The sequence below is a fragment of the Podarcis muralis genome, chromosome 12, assembly GCF_964188315.1.
Source record: "Podarcis muralis chromosome 12, rPodMur119.hap1.1, whole genome shotgun sequence".
In the NCBI taxonomy this organism is placed as follows: Eukaryota; Metazoa; Chordata; class Lepidosauria; order Squamata; family Lacertidae; genus Podarcis; species Podarcis muralis.
This window is the reverse complement of record NC_135666.1, coordinates 60,240,571-60,259,502: the sequence shown is the minus strand read 5'-3', so window position 1 is coordinate 60,259,502 and position 18,932 is coordinate 60,240,571. Positions and strand designations below refer to the sequence as shown.

General features: G+C 42.6%; 1 protein-coding gene across 1 annotated transcript in view; it reads right to left on the bottom strand.

Moving 5' to 3' along the window:
- Positions 1 to 5,025: 5,025 nt before the first annotated feature.
- VOPP1 (VOPP1 WW domain binding protein) overlaps positions 5,026 to 18,932 on the bottom strand; it is a 37,860-nt gene continuing 23,953 nt past the window's right edge. The window contains exons 2-5 of the mRNA XM_077916544.1: positions 15,780 to 15,838; positions 11,694 to 11,771; positions 9,744 to 9,880; positions 5,026 to 8,953 (exon numbers count right to left, since the gene is read on the bottom strand). Of these exons, the coding sequence (XP_077772670.1) occupies positions 8,772 to 8,953; positions 9,744 to 9,880; positions 11,694 to 11,771; positions 15,780 to 15,838 (456 nt within the window). The 3' untranslated portion in view covers positions 5,026 to 8,771. The remainder of the gene's footprint in view (positions 8,954 to 9,743; positions 9,881 to 11,693; positions 11,772 to 15,779; positions 15,839 to 18,932) is intronic.

The following is an 18,932-nucleotide window of genomic DNA, read 5'->3' as shown; positions in this document are numbered from 1 at the left end:
CCTGTGCTTTTGTCATTACCTGCACAGGTGAGGCCACACCCACCTCTAGTCACATGCAGAGGAAGTCTGTCCCAGCCCAGAAGGAAACAGGAAGTTTACCTGCGGGCTGGACAAACATCCCTCCCCATGTGTATAAACATGTTCACTCTAGGAATGTTGTACTTGACTGCTCTTGTGTTTCACATCCCACAAAAATGGATTATTTTTCTTAAACAAAATAAAGAAAATAAGAGAAGCAGTTGGGGAAAAATAGATTGATAATGGTAACCATGGAAGGGCAGGGGGCAGTCGAAGGATTCAGGGAATCCTAAATGGTGATTTGGATGTTTTATTTGAATTTGAATTTGTTATGTAAATTATTATTATTATTATTATTATTATTATTATTATTATTATTATTAAAAAACTATACACGGGTGAAATGCTGACTAGCTGACAAGCTTCCCTTTGCTGCTCTTTGTGACCCATCACTGCACATCTCATCCAGCAAATGAGTCAGGCCACAGGGAAGGGATATAATTAAGCACATCATGGTTGCTAAGCTGCAACATTGCTTGAGCCTAAGTGCTTCTGCGTTGACCTGTAAGGCAAATGCACAACAATTTCTACCTCCTTCTCCTGAGTGCAGCAACAATACCTTCAAATGGAGATTTTTTAACCACAGTTGGTATCTGTATTGGATGCTGTCAGGGACTGGGCTGAGAAGGGCTGCACTGAGGAAGAATGGTGGGAGCACCCCCTCCTGCTGATCCCGAATCTTCCCAGGAGCAGGAGGACAGTATAGATTTGGAACAGTGGTTTGCAGAGGGGCATACAGAAGGCAGAAGCTGGGAAATACTGAATGGGGAACAGCTAGGAGAAGAAACACTGGGAGAGAGGGGGTTAACAGATTCACAGTCTCTGGACAGCATTCACCCCACCCTTCCCCAAAGACACGGAGAGCTCAGAAAGTGTCAGAACAGAAAACGCTGAGGCTACAAACTCAGATTACAAGACGTAGGAGTGACGTAGATTAACAGGGATGGAGCACTGCCATTTCTAGGAAACGTGTTCTTTTTCGTCTCACTCTGATTACTAAAGGACTAACTGGTAAGATGTTCCTTTCGTTTGATCTTTTTTATTTACTGCCATGGAGAGAGGAAGCCAATTCCCTGAAGCCTAACAGATGCATAGGAGCCAACTGTTGTTGTTGATTTATATACCGCCCTATAACCGCAGGTCTCAGGGGCTGAGGGGTCTTTGCGCCCCCACTAAAATATTTGAATAAAATAAAATATCTTTTAATGATTCATGTAATAATAAAAATTTTACAATGAAAAGAAAGAGCATTTTTAACCAGAAAAAAATCCTCTCAAATCTCACACTTCCATAGTTTATATTCCAGTAATTAACAAAACTCATCCAACTCTCAGCAAACTTCATATTCCTTCTATGTATCTAATCAGTCAGTTTATCCATTTCTGCAATCTCCAAATTTTTCAATAATAACCATTCCCAAGCTTTTGAATTCCACTTACATGGCTACACTGCTGCTGCTGCAATTAACAAAATCTTAAATATTTCAGATCTCCTGGGACATCCTCCTCCACCCAGTTATCAAAATCAGCACCAGAGAGTGTCTGGTGTTGGTACTATTAATGTACAAGGGACGCGGGTGGTACTGTGGTCTAAACCACTGAGCCTCTTGGGCTTGCTGATCAGAAGGTCAGCAGTTTGGATCCCCACGACAGGGTGAGCTCCCGTTGCTCTGTCCCAGCTCCTGCCAACCTAGTTGTTTGAAAGCACGCCAGTGCAAGTAGATAAATAGGTACTACTGCGGCAGGAAGGTAAATGGCATTTCCGTGTGCTCTGGCTTCCATCACAGTGTTCTATTGCGCCAGAAGCGGCCTAGTCATGCTGGCCACATGACCCAGAAAGCTCCCCTAGTCCACTCAAAGAGCTTCAATTTCCAGAAGTCCTTGGGAAGAGGGATTGACTGTTGGGGGGGGGGGGACATTACTGTACTGGAATGATACTGCTTTAAATGCTTAGTGCAGATAGGGCCTAATTGAAGAGTCCCACACTGAACACCATTTCTCTTCCAAGATAATGACACCCAATTCTATTTCCCATCAGAGCCGAAGCTTTCACCTCCATCAGCATTTTATAATTTTTGGCCCCCAAACCATTGTTTGTTATTAGGCAGGTTGTCAGCTGCCTGAATTCCATACAGGGCCCAGGATGTCAGACAAAAGGACTTTTTTGTGAAAATAATGAAACCATGGAAGTATCCAGCCACAACCTTGTTGGACCATTAAACCCTGAGATTAAGAGTCTCATGCTTTGCTGGCTGAGCTGCTTGCGCATAATGGAAGAGTGCAGCAGAACAGCCCCTCTCTACCGTCTGTAGAGAGGTGGCAACCTTGCAGCCCATTAGGCAGGAAAATGTAGATTGATGTCAATGAAAGCTTCTGCTGAAAAAAAGCCGCCTTGGTTTTTTAATAGCTGTGAATCAAAGGATGTCGTGGGAGTCTACCCCCACCTACCAGGATACTGACGTAGGTGATTTCTGAAAACACGGGCACTCAGGTGGGGTCTTCCATGCCAGGTGTTGGGGAGTCTATCCAAGAGTTGGATCTGAGCACAGGCTTCCCGTCTCCTCAAAGCTAGTAGCAATTTGTGCTGGCTACCCACCAACAAAAATCAGAGACAGAAGAGAACCTAGAGTTCTTCATCTGCCTCTGCTCCTTAGAATGAAGTGTTCTGTGAAAGACAAAGTTGTGTACACTCCCCCTCCCCACATCATACCAGTGCTAGGTATGTGCGGAGGTTGCATTCGGATACCATCTGTGCTTGTCTCTCTGCAGTCAGAATCTCCCATTCCAATGGAAAAATTAACTCCCTCACTATCGCTGCTGTAAACAGTTACCGATGCAGCATAAAGGGATAACTGAAGAGAAGCAAGGTCACTGTTATTTATTATTTTTATTTATACAAATTTGCTAACTTACTGGGAGTTAAATACCAATGGTACATTATCTTCATATAATTTTATTTCAGTGTATAACAGCGCTTTGTGACACTTTCATTCTGGCAGGTGCTTGAGCTGAAAGCCCTGATGCAAGCTGCCCGTAAACTTTAAGAGAACCACTGCTATGGCTCCATAAGCCTCAGGTTTGGGGAATGCAGGCATCGTCCCCCCGACCTCACCCCTAATGCCATGGGCCCAGCAGCATTCCAACTGCTGTTTGGTTGCGCTGGTTCAATGGGATTTTTATTCTGGCAGACGCTTTCATTGCTAAGGAGAAGAGATGATAAGAACATAGGAAGAGCCAATGGCCTCTCCATTCCAGCATCCTTGTTCTCTTCCTGGGAGAGAAGTCATTGTGTTCCTTGTCTCTCAGAGCTAAACTAGGCAAAATCTAGGTAAACTAGGCTAGAGATCCGTCTGTGATTGGATCCCTTTCATAGCTTCTTTAAAGCAGTCACTGAGGAAGAGGAGAGATTTGGACTGAGTCCATGGCGCTGGGGGAGGAGGAGGAGGGAGCTGAATCATTTCTCTTTCCCCTCTTTTCCAATGCAAATCTTCCCCCTCACTACCATTTGCCCTGATGTAGGGAGATGAGGCTGTGGCTGAGGGTAGATCACCTGCTTTGCATGCAGAAGATCTTGGACTCAATCCCCTAGGCAGGGCTAGTAAGAGACTCCTGCCAGAAAACTTGGACAGCCACGGCCAGTCAGTGTAGTGTAGTGGTTAAGAGCGGTGGACTCGTAATCTGGTGAACCAAGTTGAGTAAGTGACGTCACTTAGAGGATTATGGAGGAAGGGGATGTCCAAGTCCGCCTTTCCTTTTGAAGCAAAATGTCGTTGAAATGCAAGAATTGGTTATGGCATTGATCTTATGTGATTTTCAAAGGTCCATCACCACGGTCAAGTACAAGGTGATACAATTTTGATACTTTCTTGCAACAATGCAACAAGTTTCGCCAACAGAAACCAGATGGGATACAGTTTGTGAGCTTTCTCCATTAACAGTGCAAAGGCTCATTGTCCTGGGGTTTTGAGGGAGAAGAGGTGTTGAGGGGTGACAAAAATGATTTCCAATAAGTGCCCCCTTTATTTCCATAACAAGTCCTTGAGTCTGTACTCTGAATAGTGACACCAGGGACCTAGAAGTGGCAGCGCTTGTCAGCCCAACCCCTGCAGAGTCTCATCAGGGCTGGCCTTTAGGCATTTGGGCCCTGCAGGCCACTTCTAAGGGGGTCCCCGCACCGGGGCAATCTAGATGGATTTTATTTCTATCTCTAAGATTCCAAGTTGGGCACCACTGGCTAGCCCTGAGTCTTAAAGTTGCTGGGCCCAAGTTGCCCTGCCCTCGCATGAAGTCTTGGGTTTGCAATTTTGGGAGAGGGGAGCAGGTGGGCTGGGGAGGCCCCCTAGATTTAGAGGCCCTGGGCTCCAGCCTACTCAGCCTATACATACATCCAGCCCTGCTCCCTTGTTCCTCTGCTTATAATAGCAGGCTGTGCACAAGAGCAAGTTTTTATGCACCCACATAGCCCAGCCTTTTTTCTGGGGGTACACAAGGGTGCGCAGTGCCAGCACCATTTTTTTCTAGAAGAAAAGCACTGGTTAAAAGTGTGGCACTCACTGTAACAACTTCATTGTGAGTAGGGACACTTTTTTAAAGAAGAGTTGTCGAACAACATCTGATGAGTGCAATATTGGCTATACTTGATTTAATGCTTACAGCATATTTTCTTTTTCCTTTATTTAAAAATTGGCACTGTTACTAGATCCATCAAAGACATGTTGGGAGTAATATAAAGCAGCCATTTTCAATTAAAGGTTCGATCTGAGAAGCTGTACATTGTGTGTTCAAATGATCTGCATGGGCCACAGGTGCAAATGAAAGGTGAAGCTTACACATTACTCCAGTTCAGTCTGAGAAACATTGAAAGCTGATTTCAAAACAACAGTGATTAAATCTAGAATTTAGTATTTACTGCACACACCTAAACAAATTTACTTTGATGCAAGTCACCCAAAGTTCACGTTATTTATTATTATTTATTAAATTTGTATACCGCTGTTCAACCAAAGATCACAGGGCGGTTCAGAACATAAAAATGAGAACACAAAATACATAATAAAAACGGATACAAAAACTAAGCAATAACCCTTCTCCGTATCCTAGTTTACAGCCTTAGGGCCATTTCACATTACATGTGTCAGACAATTCTGCCTTTTTTGTGAATGCTCCTGTAGAAGTGTCTGCAATGACACATTCAGTGCACACACTTTCTAGATTTGTAGGTACACACTTAAATAGCCTAGGTATACATCTAAGAATCTAATGTGTTAAAGGTCTTTAATTTTGTAGAACCAGAGAGTTGGAATGGATCCCAAGGGTCATCTAGTCCACCCCCTGCAATGCAGGAATCTCAACTAAAGCATCCATGTCAGATGGCCATCCAACCTCTGCTTAAAAACCTCCAAGGAAGGAGAGTCACAACCTCCTGAGGGAGTCCATCCCACAGTCAAACAGCTCTTACTGTCAGAAATGAGATTACTGTCAGAATCTTATTTCTAGTAACTTGAGGCCCTTGGTTCATGTCCTACCCTCCAGAGCAGGAGAAAGCAAGCTTGCTCCATCGTCCACGTGACAGCCCTTAAGACATATGACGATGGCTATCATATCTCCTCTCAGCCTTCTCTTTTCCAGGCTACACATACCCAGCTCCTTCAACCATTCCTCATAAGGCTTGGTTTCCAGACCCTTAATCATCTTGGCTGCCCTTCTCTGCACACCTTCCAGCTTGTCAACATCCTCCTTAAATTGTGGCGCCCAGAACTGGACACAGTATTCTAGGTGTGATCTGACCAAGGCAGAATAGAGTGGTACCATTACTTCTCTTGATCTAGACACTACATTTCTGTTGATGCATCTGAAAATAGCACTAGGTTTTTTTGGGGGGGGGATTTGGCTTCTGCTGCTGCATCACACTGTTGACTCATGTTAAGCTTGTGGTCCACCTAGATCCTTTTCACATGAACTGCTAGTAAGCCAGGTGTCCCCATCTTATATTTGTGCATCTGGTACTTCCTGCCTAAGTGCAGAACCTATTGAAATTCATTTTGTTAGTTTGGGTCCACTTCTCCAAGCTGTTAAGGTTATTCTGAATCCCGATTCTGTCTTCTGTGGCATTAGCTACCTCTCCCAATTTGGTGTCATCTGGAAATCTGATGAGCATCCCCTCAGTTCCTTCATCCAAGTCATTTATTAATTTTAGAATGAATGATTTTAGAGTGTTGTTTATGCTGTACTTTTGTACTGTTTTATTGTTGTTAGCCACCCTGAGCCCGGCTAAGGCTGGGGAGGGCGGGATATAAATAAAATTTATTATTATTATTATTATGAAGACATTGAACAACAACGGGCCCAGGACAGAACCCTGCGGCACCCCACTTGTCACTTTCTTCCAGGATGACAAGAACTCCTATCCTGCTTGGACTCCTTTCTCTTTGAGCATTTCTGACCATGTGATCAAACCCAGGAGCTCCTTCAGCTTTTCAAAATTGGCCTTCTTAAAGTCCAGAGCGTGTGTCCAACTACACTCAGTTTTCCCTTGCCTTTGTATCATGAAACCCAGGGGGACATGATCACTTCCTCCCTGTTGGTGAGGACCAGGTCCAAGATAGATGGTCCCCTTGTTGCTTCTTCCACCTTCTGGGAAATGAAATCGTCAGTGAGACATTTCTTCAAAATGTATTTGTTTGATTACTGCACAACACTAGAACTCATTCAAGGCTCTGAGTATATTAAAACCAAAGTTTGTTTTAAATATTGCTTTCATAATATTGCCCATTATAGCTCAGTCAGAAGAGTATGAGACTCTTAATCTCAGGGTTGTGGATTTGAGTCCCATGTTGGGCAAAAAAATCCTGCATTGCAGGAGGTAGGACTAGACGACCCTTGTAGTACCTTCCAACTCTACGATTCTATGATCACATTCAATAATAACTGTAAGACATTTTTCTAAGACAGAGAAAAGCCCACCGCTCAAGTCCCTTAAACATAATTGCATACTGATTCCCACTTTCCCTTAAACTGAAGACCAGGGTACGTTGTTGTGGCGTGTGCCTACACCCGGGGTCTCCGCCCGATACTTTGGTGTGTCGCCTGAGGGGCCTGGTTGATACAGCAGGTGAAGGAGGTGAGTGAACAGAAGGAAAGTGGGTGACGCCTATGGGAGAAACGGCCACTGCCTGGCCTCCCAGTTCAGGAGCGGAAACAAAGCCATGGGGAAATCTGCAACCTGGCCACCCTAAGCAAGGTCTCATCTGCTCTGCAATTACAACATACCAAGAGACTGAGAAGCAAGTGCAGGTGGAATCTTTGTAATCCAAACCCAGAAGGGCATAAGAATGGAAGACAAATGAAGGACATTTATCGCAAGCAGAAACTATGGAAGATTCCAGTATTCTTTTTAAAAAATAATAATAATAAACTCACCATGATATGGAATGAATCTGTTGTTTTCTAGTGGTCTTAAATTTCTACATCATTTCTTCATCATATCCTGGAAAACTGCAATCATTCCCTAGTATTTGGTAACTCTTACATCTCCTATGAAGTTCATTTTGAATAAATCAGCCACCACATCAAAAACAATGAGTAAAAGTCACCTTGAAGCAACTTTACCATGTTAAAAATGAAAGACTCAGGCCCCAGAGGAATGCGGAGAAGGAATACTAAACATCCAAATATTACCTATGGGTCATCTGACACATCACACAAAGAAAGGCAAAACCATCAAGTGTATACCTAGCAGGCTACTGCAACCAATCCTGGAGCTCTGCTGAGTGCCATTCACATCTGTCACACATTTTCAGATGCATACAATGAATATCTTCAGTGTACGCCTAAATAATGTCATCCAAAGGGGCCCAAAGTCAATAGGAAAACTCTGATTCAAAGACTACCCCTTTTATTTTATCAATTCTCTTTAGAGAATAAATATTTCCTAGGCAATCAGTTTTTTTGTTGCTAGACCTCTGCTTATCATTGCTGGCGCTGAACATTTTTACCTTCCACACAATTGCTATGATATTCACACCATCAACAGTACATCACAATTTTAGTTCTTGGCAGCAAGACACCTCTTTCCTCCCCAAAACAACTGTCAGCAAAAAAAAGGGGGAGCCAGATTTAAGACGCTAGGGTTGGACCACAGGCAGAGCTGCTATAATCCTGTTCCACCCAGTGTTTGTTCAAGTGAAGCAGGGCAATGGATCTTTTTCCGCCCTGGAACTTTATCTTACCACAGTTCCTTGGAGTCGGCATGATCCAGTCGCTTCCTTGATTAACAAACATCACTCATCTCACATCTTTCACTTGCTTCTGCCATTACCTCCTGTCCTGCGCTCCTGGTTTCCCATATTTAAAATACAAGTGACTCCAAGGTTTTTAGGCTGGTATACATTGTTTTGTGCTTATTACCATACTGTGCTGCATCAATATGTTAATACATGTCTTTAAATCACAAAGACCATTTTTTTTAAGTGTATGGAATTTAAATATAGGCTTCCAATAAAAAGCACTATAAAAACTTTCATTCTTGCTTTGAAGACATCAGAAAAGAATTCCCCCTGGGGCTGCACATCCATCAGTGTCCAAACAGTGCTAACTAGGAGGAGAGCAAAGGTCAACAGAGCACTCGCAAGTCTTCTGCTGCTCCCAAGCCTGCTCTCTTCTGCCCAAGTCACTGTTCACTGCAGAGAAGAGAGGTTAAGTGGAGGATTTCACCGCCTGCTCGTATGGTGGTGGTGGGGTATTACAGTAAGAAGGGAGAGGAGGGTAAACTGGGTTCACTTGTGGGGACTTGGGTTGGACATGGTAAGTCATAGCCATGGGATTCATCATAGCTCCTTCTGGGTCTGTGTAGTATGCCATCCCCGGCTGCTGGGCTCCTAAAAGTGGGAGACACAAAAGAGTAATGCCGGGCATTGGTCTGTGTTGTCAATATTTGAAAGGAGTCACAGATGATTTTCAAGGCACCAACTTGTTCACTTCAAATAAATCCCTTTCTTTATCTATAATACATATGTATTATATGTACACACACAAAAAATGGGTGCACCCCTGCTTGCTCCACTCTCTAACCCCCTTGATATTCCCCCACAGTAAACCCACAGAGCTTCCCCCTCCCTACCCCAGTGCAAATACTAAGCTTGCTATTCACCTTCCCAGTCCTATACTTGGAGGGCATTCTTGAAACCCCCCACCCTGGATCACTCAAGCCAAAGATGGGGCGGGGAGCTTGTACATCTTTACTTCTAATGCAATTCATTTCTATCATTTTCAAAATTTAACGTCATCCAGCAATAAGGATGTTTTTGGGCCACTTAATAATTTCTATTCGTTCTAATTGTTACATAGGAACAGTTCAGTACTTGCTGTTCTCTTCCATATTTCCTGCCACAGGAAGCAGCAGGCACAGGGAAAGAGAAAAACCAGCAGGAGAGAATTATATAGTATAATGCGGTTTTAAGTGATCACTTGGCCAAACACATACGGGCGACTTCCTGGTTTTCAGCATTCAGCAATGGCTATAGAATAAGTTACTCACTGGTCTGCCTTGATAAATGCTTGCATGCTAAGCATCTGGTTATATTATCCTCAGATCAATCACAACAGTAGTCTGTGGCCAATAATTATTGTCTCACATAGCAGTACTAGTAGCAGGATGCAATTTCTGACCTGCTGCAGAGGGGTTAGGTGGCCGGGTATACGACACGTTGTATGTTGTTTCATCAACCAGCGGTGGAGGATACATCCGCCTTCGGATAAAAAACCCCGCCCCACAACAGAACAAAACTCCCATCATCAGAAGGAACCTGAGCAAAGGGGAAGGAGAGAAGGAACAAATTTAACCAGAGTTTGCACAATTTGTAAAAACCCTAAACATTTACTCAGTAGTTAATTGCAGATCCAAGTTTTTTGTTTTTTATTATTTTTTATTATTACTTATTATTATTATTATTTACCCACCCCTCATCCTAAAGTCTCAGGGTAGATTATGGCAATGAAAACACAGCATTAAAAACAAACTAAATCAACTTACAATCACAGAAAGAAGGTGGGTCCTAAAAAATATACCTCTCATGTGTCAAAGGTCAGGGTAAAGAGGGGCATCTTCAGCATTCACTGAAAATGGTATAGTGGAGTTGATAGATGCATCTCCATGGGGGGGAGGGGTCTTCCACCACCTAGGGACTACCACAGAGAAGGCCCTCCCGCAACTTCTTGGGGGGCAGAACTATTAAGAGGTCCCTCTCTGCCAAGCTTGACACCCAATAGGGTCTGTAGGGAAGCAAGCAGTCTATGTAGGGCTTTAAACACTGATGTGAGCACCCTGAATTGGGCCCAGAAATATTTTGTGGCCAACAGAAGGCTTTTTTTCAAGGCTACCTGAAGAACGCGGGTGAACGAGGGATGCGGGTGGTGTTGTGGGTTAAACCACAGAGCCTTGGGCTTGCCGATCAGAAGGTCGGCGGTTCGAATCCCCGCGACGGGGTGAGCTCCTGTTGCTCAGTCCCAGCTTCTGTCAACCTAGCAGTTCGAAAGCACGTCAAAGTGCAAGTAGATAAATAGGTACCGCTCCGGTGGGAAGGTAAATGGTGTTTCCGTGCGCTGCTCTGGTTCACCAGAAGCAGCTTAGTCATGCTGGCCACATGACCCGGAAGCTGTACGCCGGCTCCCTCGGCCAGTAAAGCGAGATGAGCGCCGCAACCCCAGAGTCGGTCACGACTGTACCTAATGGTCAGGGGCCCTTTACCTTTTACCTTTACCTGAAGAATAGGGAGTGATTTTGGGGGGGGGTCACACCTGGGGAGAGAAAAAGGTAACTCCCCCCACCCATGATGATCACTTACATCAAAAACACCCCTAGATCACATAGGTCTGAAAGAAACCTTAGATTACCTACTTTAGGTAATGGGTGGTGTGGAGCCACAGCTGGGGAGGAAAAGATTAATTATTTCCTGTCTAGCTGTGACTGGCAAAAACATCCCTGTGCACGATATGTTCAAATAATAAATCAGTCTATTCATTCTACAATACTTTTCCTCATCAAGTGTTATTATTATTACTAGCAGTAGTAGTTAGTTAGTTAGTTAGTTAGTTAGTTAGTTAGTTAGTTAGTTAGTTTATACCTTGCTTTCCCCCCTGACAGGGACACAAGGCAGCTTATAGATAAAAGTAATTGCTGGGGATCTCCAGCAGAGACCCACGACACTTGCCCTGAACCTCAGTTCCCAGGATTCTCAAGGGGAACCCAATTATTGTTACATTCAAATTAAAACTGATATAAATTCGTAGTGTAGATATAGCCCTAGAACAGGGGTCAGCAAACTTTTTAAGCAGGGGGCCAGTCCACTGTCCCTCAAACCTTGTGGGGGGGGGGGACAAATTTTTTTAAGGGGAAAAGAATGAATTCCTCTGCCCACAAATAACCCAGAGATGCATTTTAAATAAAAGGACACATTCTACTCATGTAAAAACACGCTGATTCCCAGACCATCTGCAGGCTGGATTTAGAAGGCGATTGGGCTGGATCTGGCCCCTGGGCCTTAGTTTGCCTACCCATGCCTTAGAGAATCCAATTAGAAGATGCAACCCTAAACTTATCAATAGCTATCATTGCCTTACCAAAAATACCATAGTCGCTGGATAGACAAAGTCCTTATGCAGCATCTTGAACCACAGCAATCTTCATAGGAGCGGCATCTGCATAAGAATAAAAAGAAGAGGACATTTGGAGATTGCAAAGCAAAGATGCAGCCTGGGAGAATAAGGCATTGACAGGAAAGGAAAACCTCAGTGGGCTAAGATTCTGTCAAGCCTCATGGTTTTAGCTGTCAACACATTAGCTGAAGAACAGACGTGGAAGATGCAACAATTCAAATGCAGAGAGATCTAAGAATGTCATTTGTGACATTATACATCTGGAGGCTGTACTGTAGCTGTACCGTGTTGCTATGGTTGCACAAGACACAGCTGGGCTGGGATGCTCCCTTGAGACTCGAGAGCAATGCTAATTTGCGCCTGTAAAGAAGCCAACATTGCTAATGCCCTACAATTGTAGTCACTAATACAGATAAGTCCTCAACTCTGGATGCAACTGATTTTTATTTCAATCATATTCATGGTGTTCCACTTGGGATTCTCCAGGAGATAAAAAGAAATACACCCACAGCTTTGAATTAATTTCCTATACGTAGTTTCTAAAACAGGAGGTGACTCTGGGGTGGTTCTCACACACGAGTGCAGCATCAAGCAGATACTTGTATGCGAATACAGGTCAACCAAAAGAAAAATGAAAAGGTATAGACTCTGAAAGGTTAAAAACACCAGAAACAACAACTAATGGAAATATTTACAAAATCAGATCAATATTAATAATATGCAAAAATTCAGTTGTATATTGTAAGGTATTTTAACGGACTGTACTATAAATGACTATACCAGCTAGTCACAAAATGCCTGCATGAAAAACCTTATTTAATTTGATATACTGCCAAACAGCAAATAAAACTGGAAATCCACACAATTTAAAGATGGCTGAACTGAGTCATGGCTGGCAGATCACTGGACCCATTTTCACAAAGCTCTTCACCAGGAGTCAAAGTAAAAAGAAACTTCAGTGCTGGTTGTTTAACATATCCTGCCTTTTAACAGGATTGAAGGCAGCTAGGAAATGTCCATGAATCAAATGCAGTAAAAGAAGAGATTAACATAAGCAAGACTTTCTCTGGAGGGAAATCAAAGAAACAGGAGAGAAAACAAGGTAAGTGAAAAGGGAAGCTGTGCAGCACTGAAGTGGTGTCATCCTGAGGACTCAGGAGAAAAACAAAATAATGCTGAGCTGGAAAAGAAATCCAAAAGTTATATCTGAAATAAAATATTTCTTTGAATTAGTACTTTATTTTTCACATTTCTATCCTACCTTTCTACTACAATGTTCAAGAGCAACTTTAGTAGTGAGTTCAAATGTATTTTAATTTGTGGGAAGAGAGTGCTAAGAATTAAGGTCTGACCTGTTGTTAGGAAGCGTTTTGCAAGACCAATTTACATCACTTAAAGTCAGATACAGAGGCCTGCTTCACACTGCAAGCATATATGGTACAAAAGAAGCACGTTTAGAAAGACATGTATCATACAGGTACACAAATTTGAAAGCCAACATTGGCTGCAGCTCCTTGCCATGAGCAAATTCTTCATTGTGAACGCTGGTGTGCTACCACACAATTTGTGGAATGGCATTAAGACTTTCTAGTCCTACAAATAACTGGAACAAATGGAGAACAATGAATGTTTCAGCAATGTTTAAACCATATTACTGTGTGAGCATTGCAGGGATATTATTACAGAAAATAAACAAACAAATGCACACAAAGATCTGGTTCTGTATGCAAGTATAATCAGGCTATGTTCAATCCAGAAGTTTAGTATTTTCTTTCAACCACAGGAACCCCTTCTGTTCTGGATGTGAGTTTTGAAGCCTTAGGACACAGTGCCACACTAGACTGGATCCCAGCCTGTTCATAAGTTGCCAGTTCAAGCCCCAGAGTCCCCGACACTAGGCGAGTTTAAAAAGCATCTGTTCATGGAATACAGAGTTCTCAGAAAGCAACACAAAGAAACCTGCAGATACTATTCGAGTATGAACATAAATCAAATAATACAAAGCCAAGAGGCTTGGGATGTCTCCCTCTCCCACATGGACTTGCAGGGGGGAAAAAACATGTTAAGAACACCTCGTTTCTCTTTGTATACAGTAACAGGCTTTGAACAATGACCAAGCATACAATGTGTTTAATGAGTTGGAGAATATCAGATCTCAATATGTCACTGGTTAGACATAACAGAAGCACAAAAGCAAGAGGGAAATCTTCATTATGACAGCTCATTCACCCAGTGTTTATAGATTAGATGCTAACACAACAGAACAAGACCAGGTCTCCTCTTCAAAGTGTTCCCAAGGTCCTGGAGGCCCAAAAGTGTTTGGCAGCCTGACTGGTTTGTACACCAATAAAGAAAATACCAAAATGATAATTAAAAATCTGGGGAAGTGGGCAAAATAAAATTTGGAAAAGATTTCTGGATTTAAAGCAAAAAAGAAAGTCAAATATTTGGGACTTTGGCTGGTGCCTAGAAATTTGAACTTATTTCACGATAATTACAGTAAAATAATACTGAATTATGGAACTGGATGAAGCTTTTGCTGCCTGGAAGAATATTGGCAATCAAAATGAGTATTTACCAAAGATGATATTTTTGTTTCAAGCGTTACCTGTGATAAATGGTACTGATTGCTTCCAGCAATGGAGAAAGGCTATAACTGATTTCATCTGGCAAGGGAAAAAGCCCCAGATTAAATGTAAAATTCTAATTGATGCAAAGAGCAAAGGAGGGTTTGCTCTTCCAGATTTGAAAATGTATTATGAGGCAGCCTGTTTGTGCTGGGTGGAGCTGAAAAATCCAACTATTTTGGATCTTGAAGGATTTGACCTAGTTTATGGATGGCATGCTTACTTACAATACATCACCCAGGCCCATTTAGTGCAAAGGGCAGCCTGTGCAGATGTTGCTTTCTTGTTTTCTGTGGGAAGCTACAGGTATGTGGCTACATTTTGGGATGGGAGGAAACATATGTATGGTAGAATCCTAATAAATTCAAAAATTGGTTGCTCCAATTGGATAATCAGCAAGAATAAAAACTAATTAATCTCTTTAAGCCAGGGATGAAATTTGGGCACAGGAGGCCTAAATAATAAAAAAAAATTACTACTATTAATACTACTACTACTAACAACATGATGAAATCCCAGTTGTTTTCTACTCAGTCTTCACCAATACTTTATCAAGCCCTGACCAAGCCTTCACCTCTGTCTTGAAGATTCTTCAGTTAGCAGAAGCTTCTGCAAAGTTTTGCTAAAATGTACCATCTCAGATTACAGGTAAGGAATAGCATGTTTGAACACTCTCATATAAAAAGTCTTCTGCATATGGAACACTTGCAAGTTAGGAACGCAATTGCTTTTTTATTATTCAGTTGTATGGAGCAATGGAGATAGTGTTTCCCTCCTGGCTAGGGATAGGCAATTTGTGGTAATATCACAAATTTTATGGTCTGGCTGTTTTTTTAGTATACCTTTGCTTCTTAGGGGCCACCCCACATTTTCTTCAAAAAATTGCTTTGCACAGGTAACTACCATACAGTTATCAAAAATAGCAAAAGTAGGGGGTCCGTGGTTTGGCTTTTGAAAAATAGGGGGTCCTCAATAATTAGCTAATTGGGAATGACTGCTCTAGAATAAGTGCTGATATAAAGAGCTTAACAGGGGTCAGCAAACTTTTTCAGCAGGGGGCTGGTCCACTGTCCCTCAGACCTTGTGGGGGGCCAGACTAGATTTGGGGGGGGGATTTGAGCGACTTCCTATGCCCCACAAGAGATTCATTTTAAATAAAAGCACACATTCTATTCATGTAAAAACACCAGGCAGGCCCCACAAATAACCCAGAGATGCACATTCTACAAGGACACATTCTACTCATGTAAAAACATGCTGATTCCTGGACCATCCATGGGCCGGATTTAGAAGGCGATTGGGCCGGATGCGGCCCCCAGGCCTTAGTTTGCCTACCCATGGCTTAAATCTATCTCCCAACATTGTAAACACACAGACACACACATCCACAGATGAACACAGAGAGAAAAGGAGGATCACTTACATATAATATGTAGGATACACCCCTTCAAAGTACCAGCACTGCTTTTTGGCCTCTGAATACTGGAAAGAAAGGGAAAAGAGGACATTGTTCATCATTTAAAGCAGAACCTGCGAGTTATACACAGCATTTAACAACTGTATCTACAAGAAGTTTTAACAGAAAAGATGGCTTCAGTTCACAAATGAATATATTTAGGATAACTAGAAGCAAAGTGAGAGCTAAGGCAAATGCCACGATGGGGTTTGCAGGGGCTGGGTGCTTCATCCCTCCTAGACATGCTGATTCAACCTTGCAAATCCTCACCACCACCCCAGGTTCTTCCAGTTGCAGAGGCTGGTTCTCTGGAAGGGGGAGTCCAAAATGACTTGGGGATCTCTGCAAGGAAGAATATGTCGGCTGGGAAAGGCCCATTGACTCTCTGCTGCAAGTGCTTTCCTGCTCCTGTTGTTAGAAGCAGTCTTAGGAGGAGTTGTATCCTGGAAGGATATTGACAAGTGTAATCAATAAATAAGAGGAAAACATGGTTCTAACTGTTGCAGAGGAGAGGGAATTACAGCAGAGGCATCTTGATTGCCTATGTGACAATCTGCTCCTGTCAAAATAGCCTGTTCTATTAGACCTATTTAAATAACAGAGATTAAAAGCACTGCTCTGTGTTATTACATAGCAGATGGTGAATACATTTTTGACCTAAAGCAATGGGGCTATGATTGAGCATAATGCATTTCTCACTCTTCCAGAAAGAAAAGGTATTCATATTTACCAAGCTAAGCTAAAAAAAATTACATTGTGAATAGGTAATATCTAAGGCAATCAGCAGATATGCAAAAATGAATAAAAGTGGGAAGAAACACAGTTTGCTTCAGCTTCAGTTTAAGGGAAACATGTCTGCTGTAAACAAAGACAACTCACAATTCACTTTTAAGTGGCTAGAGGGCCTATAAGGGACCGTTGCATTCCCATTGTTGTTTCTCCTAGAATGGACCACCATGCTGTGCCTTCACACACAACTGATGCAACAGCTGACTTGCACACACAAACATTGTGTCAATGGCTGCTTCCCACCCAATTAAGTCTATTTCTTCTGGGTCAGCACAGGGACTTTGAAATGATGAGATAGCGAAGCAATCAGGACCCTGGACAGCAGCACAGAGCACAAAGAAATATTGCCAGCCTTGGCTGATTGCTTGTTTTGAAAGGTCTGAGAGATGGGAGTTGTAGTCCAACAACATCTGGAAATATACAGGATTCCCACCCCCAACCTACAAGAAATCAGTATTCTCTCAGTCGCACTGTCCATCTCCAACAGGGGATAAGAATTCTGACATCTCACAGTATGTTGTTAGGATTACTAATCTAGCATATGTTAAGCACCAAAAGCACATATAAATGCTGTGTATTATTATTTACATATTAAAATAGACAATCCTGGTGATGTTCAAATTGCTTAGCTTTGCAACCACTAGTGGCTACCACTAGATCTGATACTCATTGACTATGTGACTTGTTAGGGATTAGGCCTAATTCACTTATGCATAAATAAAGCTTCATGATCAATTTATGAAGATTCATTTCACCTGTTCATGCTTGTGGTGAACTAACCATGTGAACCAGCTGTCCAGATATTTGGCCCTCACTTGGTTCATTGCAACAATGCTGCTGAGGTGTGCTTATGGCAGTCAACTCATGCAATCTATCTACCATGTGAATATTAAATAAAGACAGAAGAAGAGTAATAATATTAAATGAGATAAGCCCAAATTCTGATCACATCAAATAGCTCTAATAAAATGTGAACTTGGTATTGCAAAGAGTACTAGACATTCCATTTAGGTGACTGCAACCTGGTTGAAGGAGTCATCTGGCATGTAGCTTATATATCTGAGCTTCTAACACTAGTATAGACAATGGTGCAGAAAATTCCTCCACTTTATTTACTAAAATAAAGCTAAAAATATATATTTAAGAACTACCAATAATATACTTTAACTGAATAGTTCAGGTACACCAGATAGCTACAAAAGATCACAGAGAGCAGGGACTACATATTCATACCACTGTTGTGATACATTCCATACCCATAGCAGAACCATCAAAGCTTCCAAGTTTTGAATCTGGCACAAAAGAACCACTACTGAAAAATATGAGAATTTAGGGATGAGTTTATATGGAGCCAAGGGACGCGGGTGGCGCTGTGGGTAAAACCTCAGCACCTAGGACTTGCCGACCGTATGGTCGGCGGTTCGAATCCCCGCGGCGGGGTGAGCTCCCGTCGTTCGGTCCCAGCTCCTGCCCACCTAGCAGTTCGAAAGCACTCTTAAGTGCAAGTAGATAAATAGGTACCGCTTTATGGCGGGAAGGTAAACGGCGTTTTCGTGTGCTGCGCTGGTGCCGGTTCGCCGGAGCAGCTTCGTCATGCTGGCCACGTGACCCGGAAGTGTCTCCGGACAGCACTGGCCCCCAGCCTCTTAAGCGAGATGGGCGCGCAACCCCAGAGTCAGACATGACTGGCCCGTACGGGCAGGGGTACCTATTACCTTATATGGAGTCAGGACTGACATATTCTCTCCCCTGCTCCTTTCCCAAGGCTACCACAGACATTCAAAAAGCTCAACTAGTTTTAATTAAACCAATTAAGGTTTGCAAACACAATTAATAGATTATCAACTAAAACTGGCATGTAACTTTGAGGAACACCACACAGCTCACTGGGTTCTGGCATCTGGCAATTCAGTTACCAACACACACCAAGGCCCAACCTACAGCTCAGACCAATTTTCAGATATTCAGCAGATGTAGAACAAATTAATCTGATAACTATGGATCATTTCTGAAGTAGACTTGGGGGGTTCCTTTTCGAAAGAAAAACAATATAGACGGGTTCCATTCCCAGTCCCCGCGTATAAGTGTGCCCAACCCCATTCCACCCTCTTCCAGATCCAAAAGGACCCACACATCAGTGACCAGAGATCAACTGGACATGCCTAATATGGTCACTGCCTGTACTTGTAAAGTAACTAAATTTACAATGTCAGAATTCAGTTCATGTAAACATGCACACAATTTAGCTTATATGCTTGCCTAAATATCACAGATATTTTTCCCCTACAATACCACAAGAACAAGCATGGACTGTCCTTCAGCATTTCATCT